Source organism: Megalobrama amblycephala, linkage group LG16, assembly GCF_018812025.1.
Source record: "Megalobrama amblycephala isolate DHTTF-2021 linkage group LG16, ASM1881202v1, whole genome shotgun sequence".
NCBI lineage: Eukaryota > Metazoa > Chordata > Actinopteri > Cypriniformes > Xenocyprididae > Megalobrama > Megalobrama amblycephala.
Genome location: NC_063059.1, coordinates 13,206,827 through 13,221,737, shown reverse-complemented (window position 1 = coordinate 13,221,737; position 14,911 = coordinate 13,206,827). Strand labels below are relative to the sequence as shown.

At 38.3% G+C, this 14,911-nt stretch overlaps 1 protein-coding gene across 5 annotated transcripts; it reads left to right on the top strand.

Annotated features, from left to right (window-relative positions):
* The first annotated feature begins 2,979 nt into the window (after positions 1-2,979).
* si:dkey-52l18.4 (uncharacterized protein LOC560708 homolog) lies at positions 2,980-14,906 on the top strand. Of its 5 annotated transcripts, none has more exons than XM_048159743.1 (5): positions 8,929-9,770; positions 10,213-10,768; positions 10,915-10,940; positions 11,134-11,181; positions 14,499-14,906. In XM_048159743.1, exons 2-5 carry the CDS (start codon positions 10,576-10,578, stop codon positions 14,544-14,546), a joined length of 315 nt encoding a protein of 104 aa, XP_048015700.1. In that variant the 5' UTR covers positions 8,929-9,770; positions 10,213-10,575; the 3' UTR covers positions 14,547-14,906. The 5 variants fall into 5 exon arrangements, 2 of the variants coding, with proteins under 2 accessions (XP_048015700.1, XP_048015699.1); XM_048159742.1 differs by having other exon boundaries at positions 8,930-9,770; positions 10,915-10,943; XR_007180243.1 differs by adding an exon at positions 2,980-3,358 and having other exon boundaries at positions 9,643-9,770; positions 10,213-11,181.
* Positions 14,907-14,911: the final 5 nt, after the last annotated feature.

Sequence of the window (14,911 nt, the reverse complement as noted above, 5' to 3'; positions counted from 1 at the left end):
ATGAGAATTTTATGGTAGGCCTACTAATTAATATTTAAGTAATTAAATATTTTTTCCCATTGAAAATAAAACAAAAAATCTTTCAATTAAATGTCGATTTTGATATTTTAGAATGTCACCTCTCTTCATTTCGATGCAATTTTTTCGCATCGTGGCAGATTTGTAGCATGTACACAAAAAGTTCTCTATTTTCATATTTTTGCCTATTTCCCATTCATTTCTGTGAAAACAAGTGTGACTATTTTTTACAACCATTTAGGCTTTTTGAATCATGCACTCATTTTTTAAATTTTTTATTTTTGTGTGTGTTTGTGTGTTTACATTCCAAGTTTCATGTACAAAATAGGCACAACAAGCAAGAGAAGCAGTGCAGACCCGCAGGAGTCACATGACGAGAGTGATGCGCAATGACTGACAGAAAGATGATAGAGGCAAAAGCGGAAGAGGACATTTGTTAATGAAAGCTGCATTTCTTAGTTATAATGAAGTGGATTTGTATTTGTTTTATAGTTATAACTAAGCATTCATTTTAAAGTAAGAGGAAAATCCAAATATCTTTTATTTATTTGTGTTACACTTAAAACCTTTCATCCATCTTACTCATTTTGTTAATAAAAATTTGATGTTTAATATAAGCGAATTTTCCATAGAAATCTTTACATTGCCAAAGCATTAATAACACAAAAATAAATAAATAAAATAATAATAATGAAGAAAACAAAATCTAGCAATAAAATAGCAATTAAAAAAATGCAATAAAAATGTTGAATCTTATAATATTTATAGAAGTGTCTCTAGGTATTTAGTGTGTTAGTTCTGTCCCGCTGAGGCTCTTTCATCGTGACAGGACCTCACATAGCCTACCTGGCGGCCAGGTTTGAGCTTGTTGGGCTTTCTCCTAGCAGGTATGGGAGTTTGTCCATATTTGGTTTCTGATGGAAGTCTTTGTGGTGAGTTGTGAAATGGGGATAGAAAGTGTCCCTAATTTGTGCATATTTAGGGCAGGATGTCAGAAAAAGCAGTTCTGTTTTCACTTCATTCTCTGTGCAGTGGAGACACAGCCGGTCTTCCATTGGTAGCCAGGTCTGTCTGTGTCTGCCTGTCTCTATGGTGAGATTGTGTTCACTGAGTCTGTACATGCTCAGGACTTTTCTCAGTTTATAGTCTATAGTTTATTTAGACTCCTACGCAGTTGACGCAGTGCAGCGCTTCCGTGTTTACGTACGAACACTGGCTCAGTATTGGCCGCTGTTCACGTGAGCAGCATGACATGCGTGTGCTGATGCAGGAGCCGGCCAATAGGGATTGCTAATGTGTCGTCATCATGACGTATTCCCGGTGGTGAACGCAAAGCATTTTGGGAATCCGCGGCACAATACACAAGGCGCCAGACTTCTTTGCATGGAGGGAAGAACGCAGTGTTCAAGATGCCGTCTACCTGCTGTGTTATACAGTAACTTCAAGTCGCTGCAGCAGGCCCAGGTCTTTTTTACAGATGGATGCAGGACCTGGAGATTGTAAAAGTGGGGCAGAAAACTGTCGTCCGTTCAAAATGTATGCTAATGTTTTAAGCACCACACTCCTCGCTCTCTCTCATCTATCTGCGTGCAGTCAGAATTCAACAAACCAGCGTGTGTGTGAGAGATTTTGGTTGGGTGACAGTTGTAGGTTACAGTTTGACAAGTTTACATTTTGACAAAAGCACAATGTTGTGTTTTATTGTGTGTACACAAATATAAGTAAACACTTTGCAGTTTGAAAGATGTCCTGTATGAACAAAATGACGGAGTATGTTTTTATGTTTCCACTGTTCGATCGCGCCCGCGCCTCTCTCTCTCTCACACACACACACACGCTGGTTTGTTGAATTCTGACTGCACGCAGATAGATGAGAGAGAGCGAGGAGTGTGTGCTAAAAACATTAGTATACCTTTGAACGGACGACAGTTTTCTGCCCCACTTTTACAATCTCCAGGTTCTGGACCCATCTATCTGTAAACCTGGGCCTGTTGCAGCGACTTTAAGTTACTGAAAACTTCGTGTGTGTATGCACTAACACTTAATATCATGTAGTTGTGTGTAAATATATATTTGTGTGTAAAATTATATATATATATATATATATATATATATATATATATATATATATATATATATATATATATATATATATATATATATATATATATATATATATATATGGTGGCCATTTCCATAACACCAAAAAGGAGGACACTTTGCGGCATTTAGTGAGGCAAGAATAATTGCATAGGACTCTGATGTACTCGCGACTACAATGTACTCGTAATACTTTTTTGTCCATTATATCGATGGTATCATGATACAGTGATTCTGAAAAAGAATTCATTGCCGGACAATTTGATGTAGACCTATGTGTAACAGAAGAGGCAAAAAGTGTTTGTTCACAGTATTTGTATTTATTCAAGACATTGTGATGTCTGTTTCAAAAAAGTCTTGCAAAGTGCACAGTGCCTGAAATCATACAATTTCTGGACTTCTGGAAATAACAGAAATACATATACAAAACGTGATGATATGACGTAGCCAGCCGGCTTGTTTACGTTTTTAACCAATGATATATCAGATATTTATTTGACACCGCGTTCAGACAATTGTTTGTTTGACCAGATCTTACGGCATTAAACGCTATGCTGCAGCGTCCTAATAAAGATTCTAGAGCGGGTTTTTTAGGCTAATTCAGCGCAACTCCAAAAGGAGGACAAATGAGTGTTTATGAGGGGGCTTAAAATCTCTCTCTCTCTCTAATATATATATATATATATATATATATATATATATGGGTGCTGGAAGTTGGGCAACAGTTTGACGTCCCTTGACCAGTCGCGCTGCTCTTAAAGTCCCTGTAAAGTCATTTTAAAATATGTGTTCTGAGTTTGTCACACCGCAGAAAAATGTGTTATTAACCACCCAGCCAAATTTGAATGATTAAAAAAATCTGCAAGCAAATGAAATAAGTCATCAAAATCTCGAAAAAATAGGCAACGCTCTCTGCTCTCAAACGCTGGGGGCGTGTCCGCTGTCGGCGCTGAAACCACACCCACTCGCGAGAGCTGCCATCTCATCAACTGACTTGTCTAATGAGTAAAACATACTGATGCATATAAACAAAAGAATCACGTTAGAGGGTTACAAATTTTAGTAGTTACTGTGGACTACCTACTAATCAACTTGCACTCACTGGTGGGCACGAACTGCCGACTGTTGTCGAGTCGACAAATGACGGCGCCGCGAGACGGGAGGATGAAGGCCGGGACGGGAGAGACTCTGTCCGGCCCCATATATCATCGGTTATCGGTGGGACGGTAGGAAAGCCGAGGTCTGTTCAGACACATTCACCAAAAACAGTGGATTATCTGTGAATCCCAGCTGTCTGATGAAAGTTTGTAAAAATATCCGGTGTAGAACTATCACTTTAGAATCCTTCATATCATCATTTTAGGAAATTTAAATAAGGAGACCGAGCATGTTGTATATTATAACAACCATGTAATATGCATTTGCGTGACGAAGGCATTACTAGCTAAATGTGCAAAGGGCTGTATAACTGTAATGACACTCGAGATTGAGCGATTAGAGGCGGCGCCACGCTCGGTGCGTCATCAACAGTTATATAGTGTTAGGGGAGGGGCTATGCTCGGGGGACTATGTGCGTCATCAGACCCCCGTTTTAGCTCCGCCCAAAAAATCCTGAGCAGAGACTTGGTGAAAAACTGTTTAACGCTCTAACTTCACAATTAAGCATTACACAATTCACAGTCTTTGTAATGTGTTTCAGCAATACATTTGTAACATTTATAAAGTGTTTAGAAAGAATTCTCAGAATTGACTTTACAGGGACTTTAAGGATCCAGTCCTTTGAGTCCCTTTATTTTCTCGTCATATCTCGTCTTTGCATTAGGATTTAGTTTTAGGCGGTATGGTCTGACAATGTTTTCTTTAGCCCGCTGCATTTTGTAGGATTATATTCTGTTTATCACGCTAATTTTTAATTATTTTCATGCCAGAACACTAGCCTGCAATGCCAGCCCATGTAAACTGGCCAAACATACCCATAATTCTTTGCGTTCTGATGACGTTGCCACCCATTTGGTCACATGTCTTAGCGATCTCTATACACAAATCCGCCGCGAACTCTATGGGCGCCGCCATCTTGCCTGCCGCCATTACTGCGTGCCTGCGAAGTGTGACGGTGTGACACTTGCCGGTGGCCGGTGCTCTCCATGGTGCTCTCTAATAACATTTCAATTAATGCGCATCCTGCTCATTAAAGAAAATGTCTGGTGAAAGGGAACATTGTGTAGATGATGTCAGGCAGTGGCCAAAGCTTACCGATAAAGGTAATTTATTGACAACATAATGTAATAATGTAAAAATGTAATGTAATGTAAGAAGTGTATTAATTGATGACAACAATAAAACCGAACGCTGTCATTACTAGCTGTGTTGCTAATATGTTCACAAGCTTCACAAGTTTCAAATAATTATTAGGCCATCCTTAAAAATATTCTTGTTTGCCATAACCCGACCGACCCAATTAATTATTTTTTCCCCTTTTAGTCCGACCGACTTGCCGATTGTAATTGTGTTAAGACCCACGGATATTTTTTTTACTCTTCAAACAGCTAATACAAATGCAATAAAATGTGAGACACACGCAATTGACGCTTTTCACACGCTCTCACGCCACACATCCATTTTCTCACGCACAGAGAAATCGCGAAGTAAAGAGGACACAGAGACCGACAGACTAGACAGAGCAGGTTACTTAGAAAAAAAAATCTCAGCTCTCAGATTCTGTCAATTTTATTACGAAATTCAAACAATAAATACCGTTTTGGTGCTTGTAAATGTGACATGCTAGAAATACAGATTAAAAAATATTACAACATCAAACAACGTATAATGTTATGTTCTTGTAAACATGTTTTTCAAAATGGATTTATGTATTCACACTTACCTTCGTCTGAGGTAAATCTCTCAGAAATGACCGAACGCTGTCAGCTAGCAGCCCCTCACACAGAACCTGTTTTGGCTGTTATGTGTACTGTATTACATCTTTATTATATTTTTACTTATTTCATTAAATAAAGTTGTTATTATAATAAAAAATGCATTATATTTAAATTGTTATTTTTAAATAATACTGCCAGCTGTTAGGACTCTCTGTATGTTTACAGCATTAAGTTAGGAGAGTTGTTTTTTTCTTGAGAAAAAGTAATGCCTACCTAATATTTATCCAAATGAGTCAATATTAAATCAAATCACAATAATAATTAAATAATAATAATTGAATAATTGAATTAAAATAATAAAAAAGTGTAGCTTACCAGAAATTGTAGCCTACCATGCATTGTAACATGTCACTAAACCTAATAAAATTCAGCTTAGTTACTAAAATGTTTTGACAATCACAATACACTTATTGTGATGCAATAAAAAAAAAAACTTTTTTTACGACCTACCGACCATTTTTAATTTTTTTGGCTATTACGGCAAACCAAAATATTTTTAAGGATGGCCTTAGCCAGGACCAGTTGTAGCAATAAAATACATGTTCTTACAGGTATTCAAGATTATTTTATTAATCATCTGGCATGCGATGAGCCATCTCGGTTTATGTGTTTCATCCACTTTTGACGCACATCTTGGTCGACCGCTCGACCAGGAACTCTGTGCAATCCGTATGGCCGTAAACATGGGCAGTCAATGTACAACAAAGGTTCGTGAATTACACAAACAGTTTTATTCCAGGCCTGTAGTTTTGTGCTGTTGTTAAAACAACCAACCACACAACACGCTCTTCCCGGCATCACTGGACAGCATATGTACTAAAAAACTATATAGCTAACATCTGCTACAGCCTACGGGACCAACACGCTACTTCTGCTACTTCCTTGGCAGCAAGGCACGCAGTAATGGCGGCGCTGCTTTACTTCCGTGTTTCGCCGGATTTGTCTATAATGAGCTGGCATTCGGACGTAAACATGAAAGCTCTGCATTGTATCTTCAACATAAACTGCGTAGAAGAATGACAAGGTAGAAAGGAAATTGTTGAATAAAGTCGTTATTTTTGTTTTGTTTTTGTGCACAAAAGTATTCTCGTCGCTTCATAACATTAAGGTTGAACCACTGTAGTCACGTTGACTATTTTAACAATGTCTACTTTTCTGTACCTTGAATGTGGTAAATTCATTGCTTTCTATGGGAGATAAAAAAAAAAAAACTCTCGGATTTCATTAAAAATGTCTTAATTTGTGTTTGTGGAGAAAGAATGTGTTGTGTAATATCTGAAACTAACTGTAGGGTAGGGTGACCATATGTGCCATTTTCCCAGGACACGTCCTGTCCAGGATTTCTAAGTTGCATAAAATGTAGTTTTGGTTTTGTTTTCATATTTGCGGAAGGTAATGATTAAAAAATTATTTTACCAATAGCGTGCATTATACATAATCGACCAATCGTGGCTTGCGAGAAGGCTGGATCTACAGAGAACGGTCAAAGCATTGCAAATACGACAACATTTTAATGCATTGCATGAAGACTTGCACAGACCTCCGTTTAGAAATCGCGTTCAGGGGGCACATTGATATGACCACTTTCACGATTAAAGAGGCAAGGGCTCAAGCCATTTTAGGCAATTTACAAATCCTGAACAGGACGCGTCCTGGGAAGATGGCACATACGGTCACCCTTCTGTAGCCTACTTATTTTCCAAATAATACAGTTCCTGATAGATCATTCCCAGATGCAATGAAGAAATTGAATAATAAAGGGAACATATTGGGAACTTGTTTGACAAAATATTTGAATCATTGGGTAAATGGCTAACTAAAGTAGGAATAATAATAGCCGTAGTTGTTGTGTTTTTTGTGTTGTTCTGTTGTGTTGGGGTAGACCAGGTACAGTTGGTTATAGGGTACAGTTGAAACACCTTAAATAACTTGCGTTCGCAACAAGTCTGATCTGTGAAATTTTCGTAGCACATGCATATTAGCGCCCTCTTCAATCGTGTGAAATTTGAAGTACATGCGCTTCTCCAGTCCGAAGATATCGGCGAAAGTTTTTTTCTAAGGTAATTTTTTCACTTCACCACGTCGCTTCCACATTGAATAGCTTCTCATCCTTACGTGACTGTTAAAGTTAACTTACATTTTCGTAAACCTTATTTTGTGCTCTAAACACTGACATATTGCATGACTTTGTGTCATACAAGGTCATCGTAAAATCTAGAGAAATGTTCGAGGTGGTCAGCGGGGTACAGTTGAGACACATGCCCACACCATAGAATCCTATTGCGGCCCATGCATCTATTAAAATTAATAGATTTCATCTGTTTTATTATTGCTGTTTGCAATTGTTCAATGTTTTTTACTGTTACTCAACTTTTCAACTGTTAATATTAAATTTATGGCCTAAAATTAAATATTGTATCACTGTTTGCCATTACTGCACAATGTTTTACAAATGGACTACTTTTAACTAAACAAAATAATAAAATAAAATACTAAATGGAAATAAAAACTGTTAAATTCTCATTTTTAAAGGTATTTTACATTTGCAGTGAATTGGTTAGGCAGCTTTACAGCATTCCGGATGGGTGTCTCAACTGTACTAGGGTACTGTTTCAACTGTACCTGACTGTTTTCGACATGGGTACAGTTGGAACAAAAAAGCTTCTTGTGTTTATGAGCTAATTGTGAAAAATATGACCTACTTATGGATGTTAATTATTAATAATATTTTAGTAGACAAGTAAAAGAAATGTCATATGAAAAATCACTTCGTTTCACTTCTTTTCAGTCCCATAATTTTGGTGTGGTAACGGTGAAAGCAAAAAGTGTACTAACTGTACCTGGTCTACCCTACCTTTCCTCATCGATGATGGCCAATGCAGCTGCTAATCAGATGATCAATGTATCTGTGAGGAGATCTAGTGTTAATGCATCCAATGGGTCCTGGAACTGGATGAGATGACCCCTTAAACAAAAAAGTGGTATAGAAGGGGTACCTTTTATTTGTATTTTTTATTTTCAGTCTTGTATTGTACTTTTGATAGTAAGGAAGTCAGCATATCTATGGTTTATTTTCTTTTGTTCTAAAATTAGTTATAGAATTGGGGTAGCGTAGGCAGGAAGTTTCACTTCCCTGAAATACGACCAATAGGAGCATTTACTAAAGGACAATTTCATTTTAATGCATTGTTCCCTTTTATCTGCATCATATCTCGGGTTTCGCGTAGCTCAATTGGCAGACCATTGCAATCTATAACAATATGTAGGCCTAATCATGTGATCATACGATCGTGGGTTCGATCCCAGGGAATGCATGTGCTCTTAAAGTGACCAGACGTCCCGAAAAATTCGGGACAGTCCCGAAATCTAAACTGTTGTCCTGAATCCCGAATCTGTCCCTAATTGTCCCGAAAATTATACTAGCTAAAGCAAAATCTTGAGAAGTTATTGTCTGATAAACATTAAAAACTGTCTGGGGAGGTTGAGTCGTCCTGCAACCAGCCCCCGCCGGCTGCTCATTGGCTGCAGCATGTTTTTTCTAAGTTCTAAAAAAATACCGTAGGTGGCTAGATTTAGATATGCATGTCCTTTTTGTTTAAGCCTTTATGAAGAGAGCGCAAGCTGCGGCAGCCGCGAGGAGGACAGTACGCGTACACGGAGTGATTGATTGTTTGCAGCACTGTGTACAAAAAAAATACTTCACTCCACAATTATTTCGTTATTTTCGTTTAAGCTTATTAGCGTTAGGCTATACAGAAAGGTCTGATTTAAGCACTGTTACAACAGTCATTGTTTTTTTTTCTTTTCACAATGACATTTGAGTTCATGATTTTAATGTTGTTTTTTTGTGGCAGACTAAAGACTAATGACAGACTGTTGATCTTTTTATAAAAATATGTTTGGTTCAGGTTTGAAATTCATTATCTTTTATTATTTTATTATACATTTATTTTTCTATTAAACAGCAGGTGGCTGTGGAAAGAATAAGACAATTATTAAAAGGTGTCACATGAAGGCTTCTTGCCTCTGGGAAAGAGCTGAGTGTCCTTGGAAAATGTTGTATCTTGCCTTTGATGTAGGGATGACCATCAATTGGAAGGTTTCAATTAGAGAGAAAGGCAAGAGGAGAAAGGTTTAACTGTGTGAAACAGGAAGGGTGAATCTTAGCAGAGTGGTAAGTCATGTGGTTATTGAGAAATAACAAATAAGGAGATGCAGCCTATAATAACCACACCCTGGCCAGAGACAAACTCAGATGTCCGTCTTGACTTAGTTGATTTGCTTAATAAAGTCTAATTTTGACTTCTGGATTCTCTGGAACTCTGCCTGTTGAGCTTCATTTGCAATAAAGAGAAGACTTTTTTCCACAACAGTGGCGGCTGGCTTGACTGCAGAAACAGCAGGATATAGACTAGCGTGAAGCTGTGAACTCGTATCCTTCCTAGTGTGCACTTTTAACAATACGACTGAGTCTGCCAGACGTAATTAAAACTAAAAGAGTCCATTTCCCTGCAGTGAATGAAGAGAGTGGGTGTTTACAGAGCTAGAAAGAGTTTAGAAGAACTAAAAGTACCTTTTGCTGTTGTAGGCCTACTCTGGAGTACGTGACAGAAGAATCGGCTATTAACTGTGAAAGCTCGTCCGGAAAATTATAAACGATGAAAAGTGCTTACAGGTGTTCCTTGACCTTTCTGGCATTTTTGTGTATCTTGAAAGGTAAGTCACTTCTCAAATTCATAGTTTGTTGTTATACTTTCAAAAGTAGCCTATTTAATTATTTATTTTTTTCCTAATAAAAATAAAGTTTGAGTAGTGTAAACATTTAAAATTTGCAAATATTTCTTTTCTAATGTTTTTGCAATTGAACATTTGCACGGAGCCCCGAAAGTGACATTTGAGGCCAACTTTACTTAAGTCGTAAATTTTAATGTTTACATCTTAAAAACATCTTTGTGCACCTAAAAAAAGTTTGTATGCTAATAGGTTATTGTTTTATGTTTATGTTATTTTGATAAGAGTTCAAAAATTCGCAGAAATCTTTATCTTGCGCAATTGTTATTTTAAGGGCTCTTTAATAGGCTAATACAATCTGAACACAGTACAAAAAGTTATTTAGTGTAGCTAAAAACTCAACTCGCTGGTTTTACTCTGATTTCAGTATGTGAACTGTGCCAGTCTATTCGAGGAAGTCGTGCTTCCAAGCTTGTTGCAGGGGGGAGCAGTCTCCAGTTGAGCTGTGAAGTGCAACACTGTGGGGTCACTGGCTGGACTGGAGGATGGGAATTCCAGGAAATGGGGACCACAGGATTTACTCGCCTCACTCCCTCTGAACGAATCGAGCTGTCCAATTACAGCTCAACAGCCAATAGCACACATCTGTTAGTCGACATTCACAACATCAACCAGTCAGATGCTGGAGCATACCAGTGCAAAATAACCTGGCCGGCACAATTCACAAGCCGTGGGAACGTGATAAATATATGTGTATAAAATGAGAAAGTATGAATAGGTTCATCAACCCATGGTTGAATCAAATCTATTTAATGTGTTTATTCCTGGACAGCAGCAGTACACTCACCAGGCAGACGCCTCTATCATAGAGTTATACTGTGTCTGTGTCTCAATGTGCTTTCCTCTTGTTCTGGGATTAGTTTGGTGTCTGACCCGAGATCATCCATCACCACCCCCTGTCCCACCTCGCTCCTACACTTCCTGTAAGAGCCAACTCTCTATTCTGCAAATCTGTCTATCTATGTCACACACACACACACACACACACACACATATATATATATACATATATTAGTACCTACTGTTGTTTATCTGTTTAGTGTTTAAATGACTTGTTTTCTTGTTCTAGTTCCAGCTAGTGTGAAACCAAAAAAGGTAGTAAGTACCTCACTATCTAACCACTACCTGGTTTGTTTAAAGAGGCCATGAACTGCAGACTATATGTTCTCAGAGGTCCACTTATAATGCTATCAAGATTTTTACATTAAAAAAACATCCTAATTTAAAAGTAATAGGCTATTTTCTATCCTGTTTTTGACCCTCTTTTTCAAACACTCTGTTTTGATAGGTGTGCTGCATTCAAGACTTGGAAGTAAACGCCCACTGCTATGATTGGGTAACAGTTTTGCATATTAAAATAATTTTCAACGTCTCTGCCATTACACGTGTGGAATTGTTTTGAAAACTTCCGATGTTGAAAAATACACTATATTGCCAAAGGTTCAAAGGTTCAAATTTTCAAAGGTTATTGCAAAAGGTGCCTTTACGTGCACATGAATTTTTGACCATACTTCTAGAAGCGCATTTGTGAGGTCAGTCAAGCACTGATGTTGGACGAGAAGGCCTGGCTCGCAGTCTCCGCTCTAATTCATCCCAAAGGTGTTCTATTGGGTTGAGGTCAGGACTCTGTGCAGGCCAGTCAATTTCCTCCACACCAAACTCACTCATCCATGTCTTTATGGATCTTGCTTTGTGCACTGGTGCGCAGTCATGTTGGAAGGGGCCATCCCCAAACTGTTCCCACAAAGTTGGGAGCATGAATTTGTCCAAAATGTCTTGGTATGCTGAAGCATTAAGAGTTCCTTTCACTGGAACTAAGGGGCCAAGCCCAACCCCTGAAAAACAACCCCACATCATAATACCCCCTCCACCAAACTTTACACTTGGCACAATGGCCAAGGACATCAGGCAAATACCGTTCTCCTGGCAACTGCCAAACCCAGACTCGTCTGTCGGATTGCCAGACAGAGAAGCGTGATTCGTCACTCCAGAGAACACATCTCCACTGCTCTAGAGCCCAGTGCCGGCGTGCTTTACACCACTGCATCCGACACTTTGCATTGCACTTGGTGATGTAAGGCTTGGATGCAGCTGCTCGGCCATGGAAACCCATTCCATGAAGCTCTCTACACACTGTTCTTGAGCTCATCTGACACCGCACAAAGTTTGGAAGTCTGTAGCTATTGACTCTGCAGAAAGTTGGCGACTTCTGTGCACTGTGTGCCTTAGCATGATCTGACCCCGCTCTGTGATTTTATGTAGCCTACCACTTTGTGACTGAGTTGCTGTTGTTCCCAATTGCTTCCACTTTGTTATGATGCCACTAACAGTTGACTGTAGAATATTTAGTAGTGAGGAAATTTCACGAATGGACTTATTGCACAGGTGGCAACCTATCACGGTACCACACTTGAATTCACTGAGCTCTAATGTTTTTAGTAGCAGTCTGCGTGCATAGGTGCTTGATTTTATACACCTGTGGCCATGGAAGTGATTGGAACACCTGAATTCAATGATTTGGAGGGGTGTCCCAATACTTTTGGCAATATAGTGTATCTTGTTATATAGTTGAAACATTTGCCAACAGTGTGAAACATTTATGCTTATATGTTTTGAGTCGTATAAGTCTTGGTTGTGGCAAATAAAGTGCAGTGTCATGTTTTAATTAAAATAAAAAGCAAAGAACAGCATAACACAACTATTCAGTTCGACTGCGGCGCTACAGTATAAATACTTAGTACATATCAAACGATCTGTATCAGACATACAGGGGCAGTTGTGGCCTAACGGTTAGAGAGTCAGACTGGTAACTCGAAGGTTACGGATTAGTCTCAATACTGGCAGGAAATGACTGAAGTACCCCTGAGTAAGGCTGGATGGGTTAAATGCAGAGGGCAAATTCCGGGTTTGGGTTACCTTACCATCACTTTCACTTTTTAGAGCAATTTTGACACATAGTTAAAAACACAGTTACTCACACTTGTGTGTTGTGTGACATTACTTTTGGTTCCAATGTAGTTGGCACTGCATCACTTTTATTTTCAGTCTCTCTGAAAAGCCTGCGTTGAACTGTGTGTGGTTTAAAAATGAATCCACAGTAAATTTAAAAGGTTAGTTCACCGAAAAATTTAAATTAAGTCATTATTTACTCACCCTCATGTCATTCCAAACCCGTAAGACTTTCGTTCATCTTTGGAACACAAATGAAGATATTTTTGATGAAATCTGAGATTTCTGTCCCTCCATTGACAGCCTATATGCGACTACCACTTTGATGCTTCATAAAAAGTTCATAAAGAAATGGTAAAACTAATCCATGTGAATTGAGTGGTTTAGTCCAAATTTTCTGAAGAGACTTGATAGTTGATGAGATTAGATCATCAACTGATTTAATTTAGGCTTTTATTCACAAATAAAAGGTCAAATGAGGGACATAAAACTCTCAGATTTCATTAAAACATTTGTGTTTCAAAAATGAATGAAAGTCTTACAGGTTTGAGTAAATGTAGACAGAATGTTCATATTTGGGTGAACTAAACCTGTAAGCGAACAAATGAACAGTTCTTACTGACGTGATCTGACTGGAACTTCATTAAAAAAAGTTCTTCCACACTTTCTTAAAGGGATAGTTCACCCAAAAATGAAAATTTTATGTTTATCTGCTTACCCCCAGGGCATCCATGTAGGTGACTTTGTTTCTTCAGTAGAACACAAATAATGATTTTTAACTCCAACTGTTGCCGTCTGTCAGTCGTATAATGCATGGCAATGGGAACTCCATCTATAAGAGTAAAAAAAACAAAAAAAACATGCACAGACAAATCCAAATTAAACCCTGCGGCTTGATGTCCGAAGACACGAAACACCACTATGTCCAACTGCCTTGAGAATCCGGTTGGTGAGGTCTGAAAACGTGCTCTGATGCCAGAAGTGATCTCTCGCACGTATATGACAAACCCATCGTTTTGTGTCTTAGGACATCAATGTGTCTTCACGAGCCGCAGCGTTTAATTTGGATTTGTCTATGCATGTTTTTGTTTACTCTTATAGATGGAGTTCCCATTGACATTTATTATTTGACTGACAGACGGCAACGTTGGAGTTAAAAATCATCATTTGTGTTCTAGTGAAGAAACAAAGTCACCTACATCTTGGATGCCCTGGGGGTAAGCAGATAAACATCAAATTTTCATTTTTGGGTGAACTATCCCTTTAATGTTAGGATCACAAGGATGGCAATGCAAAGAATGTTTTTCTACTACTTGACACTGCAAAACAACCTGTAACCCTCAGATGTGTCTCTATGGTCAAGTATTCCTGTGTTTGTGTCTGTCAATTTACTGCTTCATGACATGCTCGAATCAGTGGGTGGGGCTAAAGAGGCAATGATGTAGAAGTAGGCGTTGATCATCTTCTGCAGAGGCGGTCTTTCGTCGCACTATGATGTAATGTGACAAAATCTGAAACAAGTTGTTTGCTAAACTTGACTTCAATAAAAGCTGTTTTTGGACTAATGAGGCAGATTTGAGTTCTAAAACTTACAAGATATTGTTATAGTACAATGACCTCTTATATGTCAAAAGATCAAGAAAAAGTTTATTTCTTAATTAATGACAATATGATTGATTTCTTTACTTGTCATTATTTATGCAGTTGGTGTATACAGAAGTTGCATTTGAACAGTTCGAGGCGGCAGAATGATTGTCCAAAACAAGTGCCTGAGCCAACTGTTTACTCCTCTGTGCATTTCTCCTGAACAGAAAGACTTTATCTTGCATTTCTGTCTCGCATGTGGCTGCAGGTATTTTTCATACCAGAACAAACATGACTGTAAATATAGTGGCAGTACAGTTGCAATGTTAGACACAACAAGACTGAGAAGATAAACTGACTTGTGATCCTTTGAAATGTTAATGCTTGCAATGTTACACTTTGATTTATTTTAGCTGTAATGTCATATTTGATGGCATTGATCTTCCAGAGATGTCTATGAGATGTGCTTTGTGTATATGGATTGTGTGATTGTACATGAAATAAAAGGAGACACATCTGCGCAAATGGCATTG